This window comes from Dromiciops gliroides, chromosome 2 (assembly GCF_019393635.1).
Source record: "Dromiciops gliroides isolate mDroGli1 chromosome 2, mDroGli1.pri, whole genome shotgun sequence".
NCBI lineage: Eukaryota > Metazoa > Chordata > Mammalia > Microbiotheria > Microbiotheriidae > Dromiciops > Dromiciops gliroides.
In genome coordinates, this window is record NC_057862.1 from 178,986,183 (window position 1) to 179,008,851 (window position 22,669).

Genomic DNA, 22,669 nt, shown 5'->3' on the forward strand with positions numbered 1-22,669 from the left:
ATCCAGGTGCCACAGACAGGTTATTTTCTGAGTATTCCTCATTCCCCACCATTCTGAGATGCAGCTCCAGGGAGGCTGAAGACTAGGAGTTTGGCTTAGCCCTAAGGGACCTAAACGCCATCACACCACCTTTTTCTTTGCTCACTGGTGTCTCCCAGTCCTTAGAGATGCTGAACAGCTAAGATTCCTCTGAAGCCAACAGCTGCTCCCCCTCACTCCCCAGATCCCATCAGTTGTCAAGCATTCTGGATTTCCCACCGGTTTCTCATCTCTATTTCCTTCTCACCATTCACCGTCTATCCTGTAGCTTAGGTCCTCACCCCCTTCTCACCTGGAAGGGTTGCAAAAACATCTTAATTGGTCACTTTTCTTTCAATCTATCCCTTTCTTTTTTTTTTTTTTAGACTTTTATTTTCCAAATTACATGTAAATATCCCTTTCTAATCTATGGTCCACACAGGGGTCAAAGCAATATTCCTAAAATACTGACCTGATCATGGCATCCATGTCATTTCCCTACTAAATGACCTCCAGTGGCTTTCATTGCCCCTGGGATAAAAGACAAAATTCTCAGCCTGGCATTTAAGGCAACCACTTAGCTTTCCAGTCTCTGCTCTGCATCCTGCCTATTTACACACATGTGGTGATGTCTCCTGAGTCTGTCTTCAACACAGAATTCCTAGCTCCCTTCAAAGTTCAATTTAGGTACTCCCTCCTATTTGAAGCCCATCCCCATGCCCTTTTGTCAGTGACCTCTCCCTCCTGACATGACTTTTCTGTTGAGGACAGGGAGGGTTTCATTTTGTCTTGGTAATCAGAGGCTCAATAAGAAAGAAAGAAAGAAAGAAAGAAAGAAAGAAAGAAAGAAAGAAAGAAAGAAAGAAAGAAAGAAAGAAAGAAAGAAAGAAAGAAAGAAAGAAAGAAAGAAAGAAAGAAAGAAAGAAAGAAAGAAAGAAAGAAAGGAAGAAAGAAAGAAAGGAAGAAAGGAAGAAAGGAAGAAAGGAAGAAAGGAAGAAATAGAAACAGCTAACGTTTATATGTCAGGCATGGTGCTAAGCACTTTTTACAATTATCTTTTGGGGGAGCCAAATGCCGCACAATAGATTGCCAGGCCTGCAGTCTGGAAGACCTGAGTTCAAATATGGCCTCACTAGCTTACTCAGACTTACTTACTAGCTGTGTGACCCTGGGCGAGCCACTTATTCATTTCAGTTTCATCATCTGTAAAATAAAAGGATCAAATGAGATAATATTTGTAAAGTGCTTTACATAGGGCCTGGCACATAGTACGCACTATATTTAAAGGGTTAGCTATTCTTATTCTTATTTTGATCCTCACAACAATCTAGTGAGGTGAGAGCTACTGTTAATCTCATTTTATAGATGAGGAAACTGAGGCAAACAGAGATGAAGTGACTTGTCTAGGGTCACACAGCTAATGAGTATTTGAGGCCAAATTTGAACTCTGGTCTTCCTGACTCCAGGTCCAGTGCTTAATCTACAGGGCCACCTACATACCTCAATGGGCTCGAGCACATTTGCATAATACTCTATTAATTGATGGAACTTGATTACTCAATAGTCCATGACTGCCTGTGAAGGGTGAAGAGTTATCATAGCCAGGAAAAACAAGATCTCTTCCAAACTTTTGGGGTGTATTGAGTAAATGATCCACCAATGAGAAGAGTTTGATGCAAATGGACTTGAGCCCTGGGTTATATATTTTTTTTGCCATTACTAATCAGTTACTTAGGGGTAGCTAGGTGGTGTAGTGGATGGAGTACCAGGCTTGGAGTGAGAAAGACATCTTCCTGAGTTCTGTCCCTGATAGTTCAAATTTGGCCTCAGACAGACTTATTAGCTGTGTGACCCTGGGCAAGTCACTTCACCCTGTTTGCCTCAGTTTACTCATCTGTAAAATGAACTGGAGAAGCAATGGCAAACCACTCCAGTATCTTTGCCAAGAAAACTCCATATGGGGTCACGAGGAGTCAAATACTACTGAACAACAACCAGTTACCCGCATAAAATTAGTTCTTAATGTTTGTTGATTTGAATTTTGTTTTCCTCAAATGCTTTCAGTTCAGTTCCCTATATAGTAGGATCTTAACAAATGTATATTAAATTGAGATAAGCTTAAATTGTTGAATTCAGGGCTAAAGGGGAGGACCTAAACGAGGGGTATCTGATTCAGCCGTTCCCTCCCTAGCAACAGCTTACCTCAGAAAAAGGATCCTATCTCAAGAGAACAGTTGTCTTTTCCTTAGAGGTGAGGACCCCAGTTTCTGGGAACCATTTCAAATCCCTAGTGGAAATTTCCTGCTCACCCCTCCCCTCTCTTGCCTAGGCCCCTTATCAGGTTCTCCCTGAGTCATTCTGACCCAGAGACGAATTTAGATGTTGGAACTCCCAGGTCACCTCTCCCTCCCTGGTTCCCCTTCCCCCCCAACCCTTTGACTATGACTACTGTAGGCCAGTGAGTACTTTCCAGCCTAATTCAAGATAGAGGACCCCCAACATGATAGCAGTTAGATTAGGAAACAGGTTGGGAAAACACATAATGATTAAAAAAAAACTATTCCTCTTTCAATAATACTTTAAAAGTGAATTTGTATTTTATTAATTACAATCCAATCTTCTGTCAAGGCAAGGTACATTTGCTTACTTATGAATGCAGGGATTGTTTGACATTCTAACTTTAAGTTCACTGGTTGTAAAATACTGCTTTATATCTTTGAAAGGAGAGAGCAGGCTGATACACTTTTTTCCTAGTTCTGAGGAAAAGTTTATATTCCCTTCCCTCACTTCTATAGTTAAGTACTGATTTCAAGCAACTTCCTGCTACTCCTAAAGAAGACCCCCTCCTTCTTCATTCCCTCCATCTCAGCTGGGAGGAGGTCTACAACAAAATTCTTTGCCACCCACCTTCATGTCCACAGCTATAATTGCAGGCCGGGCTGCCTTCTCTCTCTGACTAAAATCGGGTTAAACCCTGGGTTTGGAGGGGAGAGGGGACTGGGCTGGGGGCCAGACTGCCTGGGTTCTGTGCCCAGCTCCTGAAGGATAATGATGAACAGAGTTGGGGGAAGGGTGCGGAAAAGAGTTTGTGGGGTGTTAGGAGAACTGGGTGTGTGTGTCTGATGCCTCTAGGGATGGGGGGGGGGGCGGGAAATGGGGGCTTTGAAGTGATCCTGGCCTGATCCCTCTCTCAGAGCGTTCTTCTGCTCAGCCCCTCCTTCCGTCCTGAAGCCCCAGCCAAGTGGGGATGAAAGGGGCATTGATGTTCCCTGGGGGAGTTGAAAGGGGGGGAGGCGGTAGTTCCCAGGCTTGAGGGGGGTGAGTTTGGGGGTCTGGGGAGGGTAAGGGGGTTGGTCTGTGCAGGCGTTACAGTTGGCAGCTTTGGTTCCATTGGCTATTGTTTCCAACTGGCCCAGTGCCGGGGGCCCCTAAATGGTGTCTCGGAAACCAGGCTGCACGGAGGTGGGGGTGGGCTAGGCTGGGTTGGAGAGTACTAGGGGGAGCTTATGGGTTGGCAGGAGATGGGTAGGCGCAGTCAAGCCCGGCCTGCCTCATGCCCAGGGCAACCTCCCACCCTGCCTCAACTATAAGTGACCTACACTGAGAGAGGGGCGGGCATGAAGTAACGCAGGTCCTCCAGGGATGCCCCGAAAGACAGAGACAGGCAATGCAAGAGATACATACTCAGGGTCCGGAAGGGTTTGCCCTTTCTGGGACTGTGTTGGGCCGCGTTGGTCTCTTCCAGTCTTTGGGCCGGGCAAGGAGGGGTTAGCTCAGTCCACAGCGGGGTCTCTTGGGCCCCAGCCCGGGACACTGTGTACTCCCCCCAGCCCCCACCCACGGGGTTAACCCCGCCCCCAAGCCTGTTTACCCAGGAGTCAGAGCCCCTGGGGGTCCCCAGCTCCGCCTTTCCCCCCGCCCCCCCCTCCCAGGGCCATGACCCCGGAGTCCCCGTTGGCCAGTCCCGGTCTCCCCCCTCTCCGTTCTTTCACCCCCCCTCCTACCCCCTGCTCTATTTATAGCGGCTCTCAGCGCTCCCCGCCCCCCCGGGCTTGTTTTCCAACTACTCGCTCGGGAGCAGAGTAGGCAACCGCGGGACACCGAGAACTGTGAGGTACCAGGACCCCCGGGCACCCCAGAGCCAGACTTCCTGAGGCTACCCGGGCCTCCCCTCCCCTCCTCAGCCCCGGATCCCCATTCCCTTCCTCCCCTGCTCGCCTTTCTCCGAACTCTGGCGGCTTTGGGGAACAGCCCTGGAGTATTGGGGCTGGGGGCTGCGAAACCCCCTCCCTGGAGAGACACGGGATGACCGCGGGAGGGGAAGGCCAGGGAAGAGGGCTTAGGGAAAGGGGTCTGGAGTTGGAACAGGAGAACCCGGGAGATTGGGGAAGAGCAGGTGTCAAGAGTGTGTGTGTGTGTGGGGGCATCACCTCCTGAGACATGGAGAAGGATGCCTCCTTCCCTGTTTTTTCCTGATTTTTGCCGGGGGGAGGTTGAAGGGGAGCGCCCGCCGACCTGGCAGTACTGTCCCCTTCCAGCAGCAAGGAAACCCTCACTTTGGCCCCACCCCGGGGGGAAGACACCGGACCTGGGGCAGGGTCTAGCGGGAAGGGCGTGTTCATTGGGGGAGGGGGCTGGGGAGGGTATAAGGGAGCGGGCGGGTCCTGGAGAGGCTGGGGGAGCAGTCCAGCCGCGAGCGTTTGTTGGGCGGGTCTATGGGGGCGGGGAGTTGGGGCGGGCCCGGAGTCAAAGACGAGTGAAGGTGGAAGCGGCGGCGGCGACCGCGGCGGCAGGTAGGGGGAGGGGCGGGCGGCTCTGTCCCGGGAGTTGGTGGGACCCGTGTGACCGGAGAGGGAGAGGGCGAGTGTGCGCTCGGGGCTAGTGGGTTCAGGGCGAAGGTGACAGTTCGGGGGAGCGGGGCCTAAGAGCAGGGAGGAAGTGGGTACTGAGCTAGGGTGCAGCTGCTGGAGAGCACAAAGCCGGCCCTCCGTGCGCTGGGGCGTGTGTGAGCCTGGCTGCTGGCTACCGAGCCTTTAGAGTCCTAGAATCGACCACGAGTAGGTGTCTTCGCCCACGTGAATGGACAGCGTGTCCGCACACGCGGGAATGGGTCTCAGGTGCTAAGCTGAGGCTTGCCCCAGAGGGTGATGGGAATCAGGGGGTTCCGCCTCACAGACCCCCAAGGTTGGGTCTGGGTTCTAAGAGGGCCAGCCGGAGGGGGAGGAATCCCTGGGACACCGCCCGGTTTAAATCCCTTCCTATACTCCCTTCTCAGGGCTGACATAAATTTAAGACTGTAAGCATGGGCTTGGGGGGTAGAAAAGAATGAGCTCTGTGTACTCTAGCCCATTCTCACCCAAAGGATTTTAGAGTTAGTGTGGAATATCTATTCTTGACCAATCCTCATATTTCACGGATGGGGCTAAGGGGTTGAGAATGATTTTACCCAGGGTCTCATAGCTGATTAGTATAGCAAGGGCAGTGATTAGATCCTTATCCTTTATGTGTCCAGTCCAGTGTTTAGTGCCTGGATGCCCTTGTAGTCCTTTGCCCTCAAGATCTTGGACTGATACCCTCTGCTCATACCCCCATTCCTTTACCTAGTCCTTAAAAAAAAATCCAGAAAAAACCAAACCAAACCAAACCAAAACCCACCAGAGTCAGAATTCCCGAGAACCAAGACTATCTTTGGGTTTGAGTAATTGGGTAGGGTTGTGTGACCTTGTTGCCAGCCCTGGAGCTGAGAAGAAGAGCAGTTAGTAAATCTGGGTTTAGTTGAGGCTTTCCTCCCCAAAATGCCAAGGTCTTGCCCTTGGGGTCACTCACCTCTTCTCTGTGTCTCTTCAGACCCCTGGACTGAGAAGAGTGAGAACCGGTCACCCTTAACCCCACTGCATCCAGCCAATAAGAATCCAGTAAGCGACCCCACCCACTGACCTATCTGTAGCTGTCCCTTACTTTGTATTTGTCTTTCTTTTGCTGTCTACAACCCGCTTTGAAGTTGAATTCATGCTAATTTATTATTCAGGAGCCATTGGTAGAGTGGGTGAGTAAGGGGAAGTGATAAGTAGAGGTAGTCTATATGTCCCCTAAAAGTTCAACCTCGTCCCCCATTTCTGGCTGCTTTTGTTTTGGCCACTTGGGTCCCTTTTCCCCTTGAGCCACTGACCTTGGGGGGCTGGGAACTGAAGGTCACAATCGGTTATGGACTCTCCTTCCTTGTACCTTGGATCTAGACCTTTGGACTACTTGGTTCCTTGAGCCCACCAATCCCACTCCCCTGCAGCTGGGGGCAGCCGCTGATCCTGGGTGGAGGAGGGAGGGGGTAGACCCTAAATATAGGCCTGGGAAATATGAGCTGTCCCACTGCCCCTCCCTGGGTATTTCTGTCCTGGACAGAAGGAAGGAAAAAGAAGGCTTGGTGGTAATAATGTAGCATATCTGGAGTCCTTATCTATCTACCCAAATTTCCCACTTTGTAAGTCTATGAGAAAATGTCAGATGTGGCCAGGATTGTGTACATGTCACATTAATGGATTTCATCCCATTGCATTGTCCCATTTTATGAGAGGATGGTTTTGAAGGGAATGCCATGGGTAGATATTTTGAGACAGAGCAAGGTGTGGGGAAAAAAGCAGTATCTGAGGACAAGAGTTAAGTTCTCCACTCACTACCTCCTCTTTTCTTCTCTCCCCTCCCCCATACCTTCTCAGGCCACCATGGCGGAGTTACAGGAGGTGCACATTACTGAGGAAAAGCCGCTGTTACCAGGACAGACTCCTGAAACTAATAAGGTTGCTGGATACCCTCTGATCCCCAAATTCCAGACATCAAAAGCCTCCCTTGATTTATACCCTAGTTTCCCAGACTCCCTGACCTTAATCCTAACCCCTGCCCCTATTTTCTCCTGTTTCTCTCCTCCCATACATCGTGGTTTGGAATCTAATCCCCATTCTTGGTAGCCTCCTGCCCATGCCCCTAACACCAATCTAACCTGCATCCTCTCTGTCAATTCTTTTTGTATCTTTTTTGTTTTTTGTCTACTCATCTTCATCTGTGTCTCTCTTTCTGTGTGTCTTTTGACATGCATATCTCTCTGTCCGTGTCTCTGTATTTCTCCAGGAGGCTGAGTTAGCTGCCCGAATTCTCTTGGACCAAGGACAGGTAACAGGCTGGGGTAGACCCAGGGTGGGAAGGGTAGGTACTCATTCCTCTTCCCCTTCCCAATTAGAGAGAAGCTTCCATTGGCTGGTCAGTCCTGATTTCTTCCCTTGCTCTCCCTCCCCTTTTCTGTTTTTCTTCCTACCACCCTAAGTCCCATTTTCTCCCTATTATTTCTCTTAACTTTAGTGTCTTGGAAGCTCACTGGTACTCTTCATCTTTCCCTTCATCTGATTCGCCCTCATACTCATCTTCTATATGACCAAATCCTAAACCATAGTTATCTCTGATCTTATTACCTTCCTGTACTCTGATCCTACTTCTCTCACTCTTGCTCTTCTTCCCTGTACCCCAACCCCATCTGACCTTCCTCTTGCCTTCTGCCCTCTTAGTCTAGCCCTGTCTTGACTCTGATCTCTGTTCCTCACAGACTCATTCTGTGGAGACCCCTTATGGCTCCGTCACTTTCACTGTCTATGGCACCCCCAAACCCAAGCGTCCAGCGATCCTCACCTACCACGATGTAGGACTCAATTGTAAGCAATTCCTCTAGAATTCATATATCCCCACCCTCAACCCTACTTTCTCCTTTTTCATAGTTCTGTGTCTGATACTGACATCTCCCATCTAAGTCTCTTTCTCTACTCCCAACACGATTCCTTTGAAAACCCTTCCTCCTTGTAGGGAAGAGGTCAGGGGAACAGGTTAGCCCAGGATGATGAGGTAGGGGTGAATAATCATGGAGGCACTGGGACTATCAAGTAGATCTCCCTCAGGCTAGGGATGGGATCTCACTGAGGGAAAGTGAATGGGGTCTGGCTCAGGGGATTTTGCCCCCCAAATTAATCCCTCTGCTTGTGTGGTTTTGGGGGGAATCTCCTTAGATAATACTTGCTTCAAGCCCCTGTTTGATTTCGGAGACATGCAGGAAATTATCAAGAACTTTGTTCGGGTTCATGTGGAAGCCCCTGGCATGGAAGAGGGAGCACCTGTGTTTCCTTTGGGGTAAGAACCCTTTCCATTTTGGGCAAACATACCTGCTCATGAATGAATAGGGAAGGGCAGGAGGAGCCAACAGCTGGGAGAAGAGAAAGGAGAAGAAGAGATGGTTACCAGGGGACAAGAAGGGTGGGATACTAAGGGTTTCAGAGTCCTTAACATTTCTCTCTCCCTCAGGTACCAGTATCCATCTTTGGACCAGCTTGCAGAAATGATCCCTATTATCTTGCAATACTTAAAGTGAGTGAGAGGCCTGGGGACTCTTCTGTCCCCCCCTCCCCCCAAGCCCCTGCCAAACAAGTATTCTCTACCTTCCTCTCCACGTTATGATTTCTAGTCTTGGGCATTGTGTCCCTGCCACTCCTGTTCACACCTTACAAGTAGTCATTGTTGGAGGTGGATGTAGATGGTTGGGGATTTTAGGCTGGTTCACAGAGGGTGAAATGGAGACATATGGGTCTGGTTGAGGTACCTTGGTTGGTGAGAAGGGGGAAAAGGAGACAGAAAGTTTAATGTTTGTCCTGAGTTTCTGAGTTTTCTTAGTACTGTTGACCTGCAGGCTGGGGAAGGGCCCCTTCTCATTAGGAAGCTGGAGAGGAAAGGGGAAGGGGTGACATAAACTCTGAGGAACCAGACCAACCTGTCCTTTCCCCTTCTCTTTCCCTTCCTCCTCCCTCCTCCCTCGGGAACAGGGAGTCTTGTCTTTGGTATGCAGAGTTGCGTGCTCTGGGTCCTGTTCTTAGCCCTCTTTGTGTTCTGTCATAGAATTGGCCGGCTCTGGTTTTCTGTAGTCTCACCTTTTCCTCTCATCTGTGCTTCTTTCTATACTCTCAGTAGGCAGAGTAGGACCAGAAAAAAACAAATGTAGAACTAAGTGGAAAAGCTCCTAGAAGAATAGGGATAGGGTTAGCATATAGTGGGGTGCAGTGAATTAGTGGGGGGCGGGGAGCCTCCTTTTTCAGGGTCAGACCTGGTCAGTCATATCCAGGTTTTTCCCTGCTTGGTGCCTACTTCTCTTTTCATCTTCCCTCAAAGGAAGGACATCTAGCATGACTGTCCTTGGGGCCTTTTCCCTGTGGGAAGGAGGGAGGTCTGAGCAGTTGAACAGTAACAGGTGAAATGGAGAAACACTGATCATTATTGCACGTACCCGTGCTGTGAGCCATGTCAGCTCACCCTTTACCCTGTGGGACTAGATGCGTCCTGGTCAGAGTTTGCATGAGCTGCATCCAAAGGATGCTTGACATTATAAGGAAAGGATGCCAAGAGATGCCTATTAAGGGCACCATGGAGAAACGCAAGTGGTAGTTAGGTAGTGCTGGGCCTGGATTCAAAAAGACCTGAGTTCAAATCCAGCCTTAGACACTTAGTAGCTGTGTAACCCTGAGGAAGTCACTTAACCTGCCTACCTCAGTTTCCTCATCTGTAAAATGGGGATAATATTAGTACCTTCTACCTAGGTTATTACAAGGTAGCATTTGTAAAACACTTATAGCACAGTGCCTGGCACATGTTAAGTGCCATATAAATGTTAGTTGTTTATTATTATTATTTCTTAATAGAGTACTGAGTTCTATCACTCTGAAAGGAATCCTATACTGTTGGATTGGATTAAAATTTAGATGAGAGATACCAGTGATTTGTAATAATCTTCTCTTTGTTCATAAATACTCTTTCTTGCCCTCCCTGTTATGTGCTTTCCAATCTACCCCCAGTTTTCTTTTTTCCATATGTTTGGATTTACCTTTTCTGGTCAGGGGGTCTTTTGAGACTACCAGAAGCCTCAGTTTTCCAAGATAAAACTAATGTGGGGAGAGGGCACAGGGAGAATTAGTCCTAAGAACAAAGTGCCTGGCACCCTAGCCCTGTGGCTTTCTTTGCCTTTCTTGAATTTTAGCCCTTGTTGGAAAGGAAGGTTTGAAACACCACAGTTCCTTTTCTCTCACCTTGCCCCCATAATTTTCTTTCCCCTCACAGCTTCTCTACCATAATTGGAGTTGGAGTTGGAGCTGGAGCCTATATCCTGTCTCGATTTGCTGTAAGAAAAAAGGGGAGACACCAAAAATGAGAGAGAGATGGTTCAGGGATTTAGGGAAGGGGGGTCAGAATTGGGGAGTAGGGGAGATTTTTGACTCTTTTTCTCCTTACTGTCCCTAAGCTTACAAACCCAGACCTAGTAGAAGGCCTTGTTCTCATCAACATCGATTGCAATGCTAAGGGATGGATGGACTGGGCTGCCCACAAGGTTTGGAGGGGCAAAGTGGGATGTGCTTGAGAGTATGGGATGTATGGCTAGGGCAGGGGAGAGGGGAGATGAGCAGAAGAGGTACACAGACTATATCACATACAGATGAATGGGCTCCAGTCTGGGGAGCCACCTTATTACGACTCAGCCCCAGGCTCTGTATCAGGAGTATGTCCAGAGTGGAAAAGGAAGGAGGCAGAGGGGGACAGAAATGCAAAGCATGGACTCCACCAGGGTGGGAAACGGCTTCTTGTGGGAATTCCCCTCTCCTCCTGTGCTATCTCTTACCTAGTCTTTTTCCTACAGCTGACTGGCCTCACCTCCTCTATCCCTGAGATGATCCTTGAGCACCTCTTCAGTCAGGTACTAGGGAGCCAGTGGCAGTCATGGCAGCTTTGGGGGGATGGGTAGAGGGAGCAAGAAGGGGTTCTGGGTTGCTTAGGGAATTTCCCTCCCTAGATGAGACAAGACTAAAGGAAGAAGACCTGAAGGCCTCGGGGGCATCTGTGAATGCCAGCTTCCCTTCCTAGCCAGAATCTTGCCTTCTTTGTCACCCATTTCTCCACCTCTTTTCTAGGAAGAATTGTCTGGTCACTCAGAGCTGGTGCACCGGTATCGAGATATCATTATGCATGCTCCCAACATAGATAACGTTGAGCTCTTCTGGAACAGCTACAACAAGTAACTGAGGATTGTGTGTGTGTGTGTGTGGGGGGGCGGGGTATATGAGGTAATAAAAGGAATAGAAGTGGGGAGATGGAGTAAATATATTGTCACTGCAGCGAATGGGAAGGGAACAAAGTCAAGGGGAGGAGCACACACATGGAAGATGGATATAGAGAGGGAAATTGCAACAGGCACATAATGGGAAGAGGTGGCCAGAATTCTGGTATGCATTTGTGACAGTAGATACACCTGGGACAGGTATGGGAGAGTGGAAGGATTCCTTGTCTTGGAGGTGGTGTCTGTCTTTTGTCCTGTTGATCTTCCTCAGATCAGTAGGTTTCTGCTTTCCCAGCTTTAAGATGAACACCCCCCCCCTCCCCGCCCCCGCCACACCACCTACATATGTTATACACACCCCCTCTCCCTCATATCACATTAACCTCCCCTCCTCCAATACTGAACACACACACACAATAGGCACAGAACAGACACAGTGTACATACACACACATGCACACAGAGCCTCTTCTATTCCAGGGATCTGAGATACAAGCGATTAAGCCCAACACATTTCATTTAGGTCTACCACCTCCTCCATTCCCCATAGTTCTGTCACAGAAATGACCTGCGTCTGGGGACCTTGGGGATGGTACCCTTTCTCTGAAGGAATGGGGGAATCTGCTTCTAATCCCTCCCTCCTCTTCTTCTTTTTCCTCTAGCCGCCGAGACCTGCACTTTGAACGTAGGGGTGATGCAACCCTCAAGTAAGACCTTCCAGGATCCATGCCCTTTGCTATTCTCCCTGGATTCTCCCGAAGTACCCATACCTCTTAGAAAATAGGAAACCTTATGCCAAAGATGTAGTGAAGGAGTGGTCTGGATTTCCCCCTGATTTTCACACATCTCCCACTTTGTTTCAAAACCCACTTTTTTCCCCTTAGGCTTTTCCTTCCCCAAAACTGGGCAGTATAGGGAAGTGGGAGGTAGGGATTAGGGTGACATAGGGGATTGTCTCCAGTTAAGGTCTCCTTCATATTAGACAACTGTAAAGCTGCTTATCTGAAGGAGGCAGCCAAACCCCGTACTTTTTATCATTGTGCCTCTAGGTGCCCTGTGATGCTTGTGGTGGGAGACCAGGCACCCTATGAAGATGCTGTGGTCAGTGGGATGTTCTAGAATTGGATCTTAGGGTGGTGGACTTAAAGGGGTGACCTAATCTCTGGGCTCAGGAGCATGTCAGAGCTTTGTTTTGAGGGGGAAGGAGGTAGGAACAAAATGGCAGAATGATAGAAGGAATTCTGGATTTGGAATAGGAGGATCAGAGCTTAAACCATAGCTCTGTCATTTGTGTTACCCTGGGCAAATGACTATACCTTTCCGGGTCTGTAAAATAAGGATTGGATTGGCTAACTTCATAAGTCTTGTCCCTTCCAGTTCTTAATCTAAGACCTTATGGAACTTGAAGATTTCAATTCTGGGGGAAAAAGGGAGTGGAGAACCAGTAGGAAAAGGATATGGGACTCAGCCCCTGGATGGGGGGGGGGGGGCTTGGTGGGCCCTGCTTTAGGAGTTGTGGAGTTAGGATTCTCAGAAGCTAGGGATCCTCCCTTATCTGGTCTCCTCCTCATTAGGTGGAATGTAACTCGAAGCTGGACCCAACCAAGACCTCTTTCCTCAAGGTCAGTCACCACCCTCTCCCAGCTCTCACTGCCCTTCTTCCACCCCTTTCTCCTCTCCTATCCATGACTCAAAGCCCTGTTGTTTCTTAGTCTCCAGCTTCTCTTGCCTTAGCTTTCTTGGTTTCCTGGACTTTTCTTAGCCGGAGTGTGGGTGGGGGGTAGGGGTAGGGGTAGGGGTGAGGTCAGAAGGATTGATTAAAAGCAAAAGGGGGGCTGTACTGAAGAGTGGGGATTTAGAAATAGGTTCTTGCTCGCATCCCATGACTTATTTTGTCTGAATCATTTTGCTTTTGTGACTTTCTCTCCTAAACAGATGGCAGATTCTGGAGGTCAGCCCCAGCTGACCCAGGTGAGTTTTCCTGCTGTCTGTGAGGTGGTGTGGAATGCTGATTGCACTGTGAACCCCTGTATGGCTCCTAGAGCCCCCCAGTTCATCCTGATCAGTCCACAAAGCCTGAACTCCTCAACCCTCCTTGACTCCCTCTCCACCATACCTTTACAGCCAGGCAAGCTGACCGAAGCCTTCAAGTATTTCGTTCAAGGCATGGGCTACAGTAAGTATGAAGGGCTTGCATGGACAGGAGAGGGAGCTCAAGGTTTCTTTCTCTTGTGTTAAGAGTGGAGTTCAGGGTCCCCTTAAGTAGCGAAGAATGAGGAGGGAAGGGGGAGTTTGGGCCTGGAGATGTAGTTAGTTTGTCCATGTCTCTCTTCCTTGTCCTGTTTCCTGCCCCAAGTCTCCTAGACCTAGTTCTACTGTCATTAGTCCTTTATCCTTCTCCTTTCTCTGGAGAGCCCGACTTTTGACTTGTATTTCCCTTTATCATTTAACCACTTGTTTATATCATCTGCCTCCCCTCTTCACAGTGGCATCTTCCTGTATGACCCGTTTATCCCGATCCCGAACTGCTTCCCTGACCAGTAGAGCTTCGATTGATAGCGGCCGTTCTCGAACCGTCTCTCAGAGCAGCGAGTCTGGGACTGTTCCTTCAGGGTCTCCAGGACATACTATGGAAGTCTCTAGTTGAGCATCCCTCCCTCCCCTTTTGAAGAACCTGGCCCTCACCTCCCCCCAGTGCCCCAGCTCTAACCCAGGGGGGTATATAAGGGTGATTGGCCAGAGAGAGAGAGAGAGAGAGAGAGAGAGAGAGAGAGATGGGACAGAATCTGCAGGGAGATGACTTTGACCTTTTGATTTCTACCCTAACCTTGACCTCTAACTTGTGCCCCCCCCCCTTCACCGCCCCCCCCCAACCCTGGGAGAGAGATCCTAATGTCTCTTAGGGACCCAGACCCGTGACTTTTCATTCCTGGATTGTCTCCTTATTTTGGAGGAAGACTTGGAGGGGACACGCTATTCCTTGATCCAGGAACCTTCAGATAAGGGAAGAGGGGTTGCTACATCCCAGCTCAGATTCTTTTTTTCTATCCCAAGATGCACTATAATAAGGGCATCTGGGGGACCCACTGGGGATGGAGTTGCTAATGCTGATTCTGATTAATCCTTACTCCCCTAATGGGGATGGGTGTGTGAGTGACAGTATGAGTGTTTAGAAAGTTTATTGGGTATTCTGGGTCAGTCTAGGCCCTATGATTGTAATGGAGATGTCCAGAGGATAGAAAAGAAATAGAAGTGTGGGAGGTGGTGAGTGTGAGTGAATGTGTAGGCTGGACCCGGGAGCAGGAGTAGGAAGGGAGTGGGAGCCGGGCTGCTTGGCTGCACTAACTCTATAGTTGTCAATTTTTATGGAGTGAGGTGGGGGGCCAGATCATGGTTTGCTGCTTGAGATTTGGCATGAGAGGTGGGCAGGATTGCCCAGGGAGCAGGGTAAGTGTCTTGGGGCCTCTGACCACATTATAGTAGAGGGGAAGTTACCCCCTTGTCCCCCACAACTCCCCTTATAACAATAAATTGTGTAGACAAGACTGAGGACCAGTGTTAATTGTGTATGTGTATAAAAGAAAGCACCGGAGAGATTGAGATTTCTTTTAAAACTCCTGACACGTGAGCAAAACATGTAAAACAGATAACCTGTCAAAATATGGCATGGCTGTCACCACTCGAGGTGATTAGCTTCACAACAAGTCATGATGAATAGTAAAACCCCTCCGTCTACCACTCATCCAGAGTTTCAGGGAGGGAAGGTGAGAAACCACTTGAGAAAATGCTACAGGAATCCAGGGATGCTTCTGTTGCCATCTTTAAGAAGAAAGGTAGACTTAAACTTTATCAGTCACTAACATTTCTACTTTGGAGCTCCCCACCCATTTGGGATTTTCAGTTATCACTGGGCATATAGCCTGTAGTGGTTTCTGAACAGTTCTCAAAGACCCTAAGGTTTGCCTCATGATGGTTACTGCAAGGCAAAGACCACACAGCATCCTGATCCATTGAATCTGGGGCCAATTATTGAGAATCAACATAAAAGGAACCTAGAGGCTGGTGTTAGACTATTTCACATAGGCTTCTAGAAACTAAATTTCCAAAAGCCTATGGAGATAGCTGATCTGAGGATATTTCAACATATTTGAACTATAAAAATTACTAAAAGACTTGAAAGAATCAGAATCTGCTATATACAAGGCCACTGTGTTCTTGAAGGACGAGATGGGCAAGAATATTACCCACTTTTTTAGACACACTGGCACAGTAATCCTGACCAAAAAGGACCAGGGCCATGTATTAACCTGCATCAGGAAAACCAGGGGCAGGCAGGCTTTTTCTCCAGCAATAATGAACTGTGTGAATTTGGTTCTCTGGAAGGTAAGCTGTCAAGTGATGCACTCAGTGATGAGATGGGGAAAGTGCATCCAAACCAGACTCTGAAAGAACATCTTGGCCTTGATTCTTGAGCAGTTTCACCAGAACTTTACAAGGCATGCTTAAGGTCAATGGAGATGTTAACAACAGTGGGCCAATAACACAAAATCAGTGGTTGTCAAAGGGCCTGTTGCCAGCATGCCTTGTTTGCTAGGGGTGCCACAAGTGGTATGCAACTTACATGTGCATGTGTAAATCTGAGAATTGCATGGAACTTGTACCATAGCCGCAACAAGGAGTCTCCTGACTCTCCTTTAATGTTGCCAACTTAGACTTTGAGCATGCTGTGATTCCTTGCAACACAAAGGAAAGAATAATATACTGTTTGATGAATAAAAGAAAGACGTGGCACATTAAATCGATATTTGTTTCCTTCTATTAGAGTTCCAACTAGCAATTTGGCACTTGGACTTTATTTCGTGATGTGAACATAATACAGGAAAGAACAAATTTAGCCAAGTAGGAGATGTGTTAAATTTTTGTGCTCTGGTCATGGGTTTGCTTTTCACACTAGTAGGTGAAGAGAATGGATACTTGCATAGCAGGCCATTCTTAAATGGTGAGTTGATCTGGGAAGATTATAAGCAGGGCTGGCAAAGCGTTTTAGAGGTATAGCAGAGCAATTGTCCAATAATGAAGTATAGCTATGGGAGAAGAAAAAAATCCTCATACAGAAATAAGAAATGAAGATGGTTTCCCAACAGATGCTTTGGCGTAGGAACTTAAGGCAAAGCAAAGAATCGTAATCAGAATCAGGTTATATACAAGCAGCAGCTAGCTCTGCAAAGTAAATGGATAGTCTTCACCTCTGTGCAATTTGGAAGTGACATGTATTTCTGGTCTTCAGAAATGAGGATGACAGTGTATCTCTGGGCATTTTCCCTGCCTGTTAGACATGATGAAGGGGAGTATACCTCCATTAATGATGTCTTTGCACAAAAGATCCACATCTGGCTGGTCTGGCCTGGAGCCAGGTGTAGGAACAGGATGAGCTCAGCACAGGCCAGTTAGGCCATTTGGTTGTTGGAGGTGGTCATCCATGACTGATTTCTGCTTGGCTAGATTCAGGCTATGGAATCACATTGCCCTCTTGTGGTTGACATGATGATTTAACCTTGGTTCCTAGCTCTCAATACCTACCTACCAACCTAGCTTATCACATCCTTCTTCCTCTTGCCCTATTTGCTATGATCTTAGTAAACTGTTTACTTTCAAGTTCGAACCTTGAGAGTAGAGTAGAATGAACTTACAGTGGTTCATGCTGGATAGTGAGGGTTACTGTAGATCCAAAAAACCGTGGTAGTTGTAGTTCCCTAGTCTCTCACCATCCTCAGCCCAAGTGAGTCTGGGCTTGGGTTCCTGATCCCTTTTCTCTGTTGGTGAATCTTGGGGCTCCTCAAACTGCAGGGAGAAGGGTCCAAAGATAGAGAAAGAGTGGTACCGATGGGAAAAAGGAAAGCCTTTTAAAGGATGAATGGGGTCTGGGAAAGTGACCAAATTAGATTCAACCAGAAGCAAGACTGGATGGGGGCTAAAGGCCCCAAAATTGAAGATCTCTGAAGATGGTTCTCAGAATACTTGCCCATAGAGAGAAAGCATAGATTTGCAGTAGAGAGATTAGACACTAGAAAATCCCCTACTTAGGGTTGCCAGTGGGAAATATTGACCCAGAATGGCAATTCTCAGAACAGGAAGTCATAGGATCCCCTTATGGCTAGGAATTGTGTGAGGCCTTGGAATCAATGTCATAACCCCAGGAGGTCCTTAACAACCCCAGGGCCCTGGAATTCCTTGGTGCAGGATTTTAGTTGTGGTGGAAGGGGTGCTCTATCCTAGGTGTCTACCAATAGCTTCCTGGATGTTCACTCTCAGCATTCCTATTCTATCAGAGAGACAGACCAAAATCAGGTAGAGATACAATGTGACTATTTCTAGCAGATAGTTGTTTGTATCAACAATAGGGATTTAAAAATTTACCCTACAGAGTAGGGTAGGGTTACAAACTGCTTCATAGCGTCTAGATTCCACTCCCTTACTGCCTTTTCCCTTACATATTGTTATCCTTTTCCCCTAGTTTATCAATTTTGTCATCCCCTTTCCCTTGTTATCTGTTTTCTCAACGTCCACGCTTGCTTATACTTTTTGGCCTTGTCTGCTCAAAAATGTTCCTGTTCCCATTGCTTTGTCCTCTGAGTGCTCTTTCATTCCTTCTTTCTAATTATCTCTCTATTCTTAACTGCCTACACTTCTTGTTATATCCTAACAAACTCTTTGTTCCAGACATGCAAAGGTCCTACAGTGTAAGGCTTCAGAGTTCCTAATAATTATATAAATTGCTGGCAGTGGTGAACTTTGGGTAATAGGAAAAGAGGTGAAATTAGATTTTATCTCCTGGGATCTTGTTTTTAAAATCCTTTCCTATCTTCATAGGGATAAGAGGGGGCTTAAAATTATAGTATTAGAAAATTACAGAATGGCAGATTTAGGATTGAGGTAAAGAAAAACTTTCTAATGTTGAAAAAATGCAATAGGCTTATTTAGAAGGTAATGGTTTCCCCTTCCCCCTTCACTACTTTACCAAATGGAAGACTTTAAGGGGAGGTTAGATGATCACTTATTGGGTGTGTGGTAGAGGGGCCTCAGTAATAAGCAAAATGTATTAGATTACAACTGAAGTCTCTCTCCCAGTGCTATATAATTAGAATTCAAACAATGGGGACATTTTTAGGACAGGCTGTTGGCTTAAAAAAAAAAGGCAATAGGAAATGTAAGACATTGGCTTTATATAGCCCTAAAGTGTGAATATTATTGCCCTCCCCATTTTAATTTCATCTTTTGAGTCTGTCACAGTCACCCTACTTGACTATTTGGTGCCTTTAAAAATTCCCTTTGAGTGACTCAGACTTTCCTTTTTCCCACTTAGTAAATCACTTTGCAACTCAATCCTTGGCTATTAATCTTCAGTAGCTTTGCATGAAAATTGATCTTTTCTCTCTCCCATACCTCATTTTAGATGGGACCTGGACCTTGGATTCTCTCCTCTGTCTAGGATAAACCCTATTGCTGGGTTTGGGGTCTGCTGTTTCAACCTCCATTACTGCATTGTTCCTTAGGCCTATGTTCTCCTTGGGTTGGATTGTTTTTGACATTTCCAACCCATTAAGAAATATGAAAACAGCTCATCTGGTCTCTCCATATCTTTAGTATCTCTGCCAGTGTTCAAGACCTTCTTTCCCATTATTGCTAGGGATAATGAAAAGTAGATTGCCTCCCTTCAATCTCATCCCCTTTATATCATCCTAATTGTTTATGTTTATCTCTAGAAAGTTTGTTCCCTAGTGTTATTCTGGCTTGAGGGAAAGTATATTTTAGGGTCAAGATGACTCCTGGATTCCTCAACGTGGGACAAATTGGAAGGAGGAGAGAATAATGGTGGCACAGCAGGTTAGAAAAGAGAAAGGTATTACCCAGTCATGCCTGAAGAACCCTGCCTTCATTTCACATTGCTTCACATTCATCAGTGACCTAGAAACTCTGTGCTCTACCTCTGTTGGGAAGTTACCTCATTGCTCCAAAATCTGGAGATACCTTCCCATGCCTTTAGAACAAACCAACTCCCTCGCCTATTCCCATCTCTCCCATGTATAAAGAATAAGGTCACTGAGGTTAAAGGGAGGGGGCGCAGGAAGAAGTTAGAACTAAGACTGTAGCAGTTAATTTCCTTTGTTAAGATACTTTTCTAAAATCTGACCTCTGCTACTAGGATTAGGTTTATTCACAGGTCTGGATGATTTATGTGGTATTAAGGGAAACAGGATGAGCAGGAGATAAAGAAACCAGATAAGGGCAGATCTGAGAACATGATCTAGCAGCCTCAAACTCCTTCCTCCCTTCCCTTATCCTCCAATAATGAAAATCTGAGGTGGGAGACTGCACATACTCAGTTCCCTAGATTTGTCATCTAAACTCCTGGACAACTCCATCCTCGAACCCCTGCCAAAAAAACATGGCGACCTTTCCCCTTCCTAATCCTAGAGAAATGAGTTTGCTTGCCGCATTTCAGGAGATGGGAACTGCAAGGGAGATTCAAGCTGAAAAGCAAACAGTCTGGGGGAGGGGTGCAGTGATAGCATCGGTGTGGAGCTGTAGTTGATCCAGGCATTTATCTGGCGCCTTTCTTCTTTCCTAAACATACTGTATCTTTATTCTTCAGCACTAGGCCCCAGTAAAGGGGCCTGGGTTTAGAGAACAGAGGTTCAGTGTGAGAAATAGGATCAATGTGTCCTGATGTGTGCAAGGATGAGTGGCAGGAGCAGGTGAGTAGGGGGTCCTTGGGTTCTCTCTGCTTGGTCATCTGGCTGTTGCCAGAACCCATGGGGGGGGAAAAGGGAGGATGAAGGGGAACCCCAGAATCTCAGCAATTCATCCCTCCACAACCAGCCTCATCTGCCAACTAGTAGTGAAAAGGCTAGGGCCTAACCCAGGAAGAGGGGGACATGCAGTTCTTGTCCTGCTGTCCTCTTCCGCCCTCCCTTACCTGCTACATCAGTCTGCTCTAATGCCGAGCAGGATAGTCAGAAACACAGAATGGCCAAACTGAGGTGGGAGGACTGACATTTATTTACACACATTACCGCGGGTGGTGCTGGTATCCAAGTGTGGGGCAATAGGTAGAGAGGCTCCATTAATTCTCCCGTGCTCCCTTTCTCTGCTGCCCCCTCCACCCCCCCACCCCTCCAAGCGCTTTCCTATCTCAGAGCTGGGTGACCCAAGCAAAGACCCTGAAAAGGAAGTTTGGAATCCAGTTGTGAAGATGGTTCTGGATGCATGCCAGTGAGACTCAGGAAGAATGTCCCAGGACCAGGGCCAGCTCGGAGTGGGGGATGTTCACTCAGGCTAGTTACCTGGATGATCCCTTAGAGTAGGAGACAACTCATGCCCAGATGGCAATTATGGCCATGAAGGTAAACCCAGCAGCCACACAAGCCCATTTGGCGAGAGGGGATTCAGGGGCAGCCAGTTCCCGGGGAAGAATTTCTAAGAAGGTCACATAGAGGAAAGTGCCAGCTGCCACACCTTCTAACACAGCCTGGGCTAAGGCCCTTCCCCCCTCACCCTCTCCCCCAGCCACAGCCATCCCCAAAGCCAGGCCAAGGGGGGACATGAGGGCCAATGCCAGGATGGAGATCAGGGCCCATCTCGGCCCTGTGCCCGTCTGCACCAGTCGAAGTCCCACTCCAAACACCACTAATCCCTTGTGTGCCAAGACAGCCAAGCAAAGCTGCAGCACAGCTGGTACTGAAGACTGCAGCCCCACAGCCAGCCCCTCAAACACGGAGTGAAAGGACAGCGAAAGCAAGAGAACCAGAGCCCTAAAGGGCCCCTGGGAGGGTGAGGGCAGGGGCCCATGACTGTGCAGACTCAAGGAATGGGCTCCATGGGCCCCACCCCATTCCTCCTCATGTGTTTTTGACCCCCTGGTACCACTAGGGCACCACTGCAGTGCCAGTGACTCCAAGAGGAAGACCAAGAAGAAGCCTAGGGAGATGATGAGCTCCCCAAATGGATAATCAACCTAGGGACAGAGAGAGGAAATCATGAGGTGAGAAGAGAAAAAAAAGGGGGAAAAGAGAATGACATTAAGAAAATGGGGTGAGACAAGAATCGGTGGGCATGGGAATGGTTTTAGAGATGGGTGATAAATGAGAGGGGCAGAAGACTTGAAGGGGAGAATATCAATCAATCATGAGAACAGGGATAGGGACGTGGGCAATAAGATCCAGAGAACAGGGTTACAAAGAGGAAAAGAACAGATGTCCCCTAAACCCAATGTGTGGAATTAATTCTTTTTAGTTTCCAAGTTTGAGGCTGGGGAAAAGAAGGAATGTTTAGCATTCCTCACATACCCCCAGGAGGGGCCCGAATGGGGAAGAAATCTCTGGATCTCCTGAGTTCCCAGGTAGGGGCCTGCCTGGGGGAAACTCACATCAGTTGAATCAGTGGTGTCAGAAGAATTTCCCTCACTTCCCGTCCTGTTCTAGGAAGGAGAGAGCGTGAATTAGAAGGGAAAGGGGTCGGGCTCCTGTTGTGTTGCTATAGTTCCACTTTCCTTAAAAAGCATAATCCCTGGCCCACCTCCCCCTACTCTACCCACTCACAGGAGCTGCCCTTCATACTTCTCTATGCCATACCCTGGGCCCTTTCTGTCCTCTTCCTAAACACTTGTTTTAGTTCCTCCCTCAGGTCCCATAAATCCTTGAAGCTCAGCATCCCAGCCCCTCACCTGTAGGATGTAGCTCTGGATCTCTGAATCAATGCCCTCCAGGGCTTCGGCTGTCATGTGCATAAGCCCTGCTCCTAAAAACACTCCTGCGGATACACAACCCAGGAGGCTGAGGACCCGGCGGTGCTTCCCTGCCAAGGCAAAGGGGCAAAAAGCCGAGGTCATTTTTTAGCTGGCAATTCAAGGAAGGCAGACAGAGACGGCTATAGAATAGAGGTCTGGGAATAGAGAATCTGAACCTACAAGAGGAAATACACAAGAACCCAGGTTCAGGATTAGAAGTAGGGGCAAGTCTAGGGCCAAGGTGAAGGGAGGGGTTGAAGGGAGAATAGGGGTTTATGATATCGGGACAATATAGAGCTAGGACTATACCTGTGGCTGCATGGATCCGGAACCATTTGAAGCAGATAGGAATAATGCCACAGAACAGAGTGAGAGCCAGCAGGGCTAGCAGGCAGCCAATTTTTACACCCACAAGTGCCTCCATCCCTGGGGTGGAGGTTGAGTAGAGGCCCCAGGGTGATAGAGAATAGGTCTTCAAAGCAGGAGGGTTCTTTCACCTGGCCCCAGTGGGCAACAGTGGTGGCTGTGGTGTGCTGCCTCTGCTTCTGTAGACGTCCGACTCTGACTGGGGCTCTGCCTCTGGCTTTCCCCCCACCCCCTCAATCAGGGCCCCTCCCCAGCCTCACACCCTTCAGCTCAGTAACCAGAAACTCCGGACTCCCTGCCAGACACAGCCCAGAGCTGTGTGTCTCTCCTCCTCCTCGTGGCTGACTAATCCTTAGGTTGACAAGAACCATG

General features: G+C 48.0%; 2 protein-coding genes across 6 annotated transcripts; one reads left to right on the plus strand and one right to left on the minus strand.

Moving 5' to 3' along the window:
* The first annotated feature begins 3,995 nt into the window (after positions 1-3,995).
* Positions 3,996-14,695, plus strand: NDRG2 (NDRG family member 2). Of its 3 annotated transcripts, none has more exons than XM_043984706.1 (17): positions 3,996-4,132; positions 5,866-5,933; positions 6,732-6,812; positions 7,141-7,182; positions 7,610-7,715; positions 8,064-8,184; positions 8,356-8,418; positions 10,156-10,216; positions 10,337-10,423; positions 10,730-10,786; positions 11,001-11,104; positions 11,808-11,852; positions 12,195-12,246; positions 12,720-12,767; positions 13,081-13,116; positions 13,270-13,321; positions 13,632-14,695. In XM_043984706.1, the coding sequence occupies exons 3-17, from the start codon at positions 6,738-6,740 to the stop codon at positions 13,790-13,792; spliced, it is 1,110 nt and encodes a 369-aa protein (XP_043840641.1). In that variant the 5' UTR covers positions 3,996-4,132; positions 5,866-5,933; positions 6,732-6,737; the 3' UTR covers positions 13,793-14,695. The 3 variants fall into 3 exon arrangements, with proteins under 3 accessions (XP_043840641.1, XP_043840643.1, XP_043840642.1); XM_043984708.1 differs by lacking the exon at positions 3,996-4,132 and adding an exon at positions 4,721-4,811; XM_043984707.1 differs by lacking the exons at positions 3,996-4,132; positions 5,866-5,933 and adding an exon at positions 5,998-6,064.
* A 5,488-nt stretch (positions 14,696-20,183) lies between these two features.
* Positions 20,184-22,507, minus strand: SLC39A2 (solute carrier family 39 member 2). Of its 3 annotated transcripts, none has more exons than XM_043984709.1 (4): positions 22,241-22,507; positions 21,869-21,999; positions 21,572-21,622; positions 20,184-21,160 (listed from the first exon to the last, which is right to left on the minus strand). In XM_043984709.1, the coding sequence occupies exons 1-4, from the start codon at positions 22,353-22,355 to the stop codon at positions 20,519-20,521; spliced, it is 939 nt and encodes a 312-aa protein (XP_043840644.1). In that variant the 5' UTR covers positions 22,356-22,507; the 3' UTR covers positions 20,184-20,518. The 3 variants fall into 3 exon arrangements, with proteins under 3 accessions (XP_043840644.1, XP_043840645.1, XP_043840646.1); XM_043984710.1 differs by having other exon boundaries at positions 20,979-21,160; positions 21,492-21,622; XM_043984711.1 differs by having other exon boundaries at positions 21,083-21,160; positions 21,572-21,617.
* Between the last annotated feature and the right edge of the window lie 162 nt (positions 22,508-22,669).

What these genes read in the sequence shown, in the direction of transcription:
- NDRG2 (XM_043984706.1), top strand. Translation starts at nt 6,738, where the DNA reads ATGGCGGAGTTACAGGAGGTGCACATTACTGAGGAAAAGCCGCTGTTA. An exon ending in ATTATCTTGCAATACTTAAA is followed by an intron (nt 8,419 to 10,155) that starts GTGAGTGAGAGG and finishes TTCCCCTCACAG; the next exon opens with CTTCTCTACCATAATTGGAG. An exon ending in CCAAGACCTCTTTCCTCAAG is followed by an intron (nt 12,768 to 13,080) that starts GTCAGTCACCAC and finishes TCTCCTAAACAG; the next exon opens with ATGGCAGATTCTGGAGGTCA.
- SLC39A2 (XM_043984709.1), bottom strand. Translation starts at nt 22,355, where the DNA reads ATGGAGGCACTTGTGGGTGTAAAAATTGGCTGCCTGCTAGCCCTGCTG. An exon ending in TCCAGAGCTACATCCTACAG is followed by an intron (nt 21,623 to 21,868) that starts GTGAGGGGCTGG and finishes TCTCCTTCCTAG; the next exon opens with AACAGGACGGGAAGTGAGGG. An exon ending in ACACCACTGATTCAACTGAT is followed by an intron (nt 21,161 to 21,571) that starts GTGAGTTTCCCC and finishes CTCTGTCCCTAG; the next exon opens with GTTGATTATCCATTTGGGGA.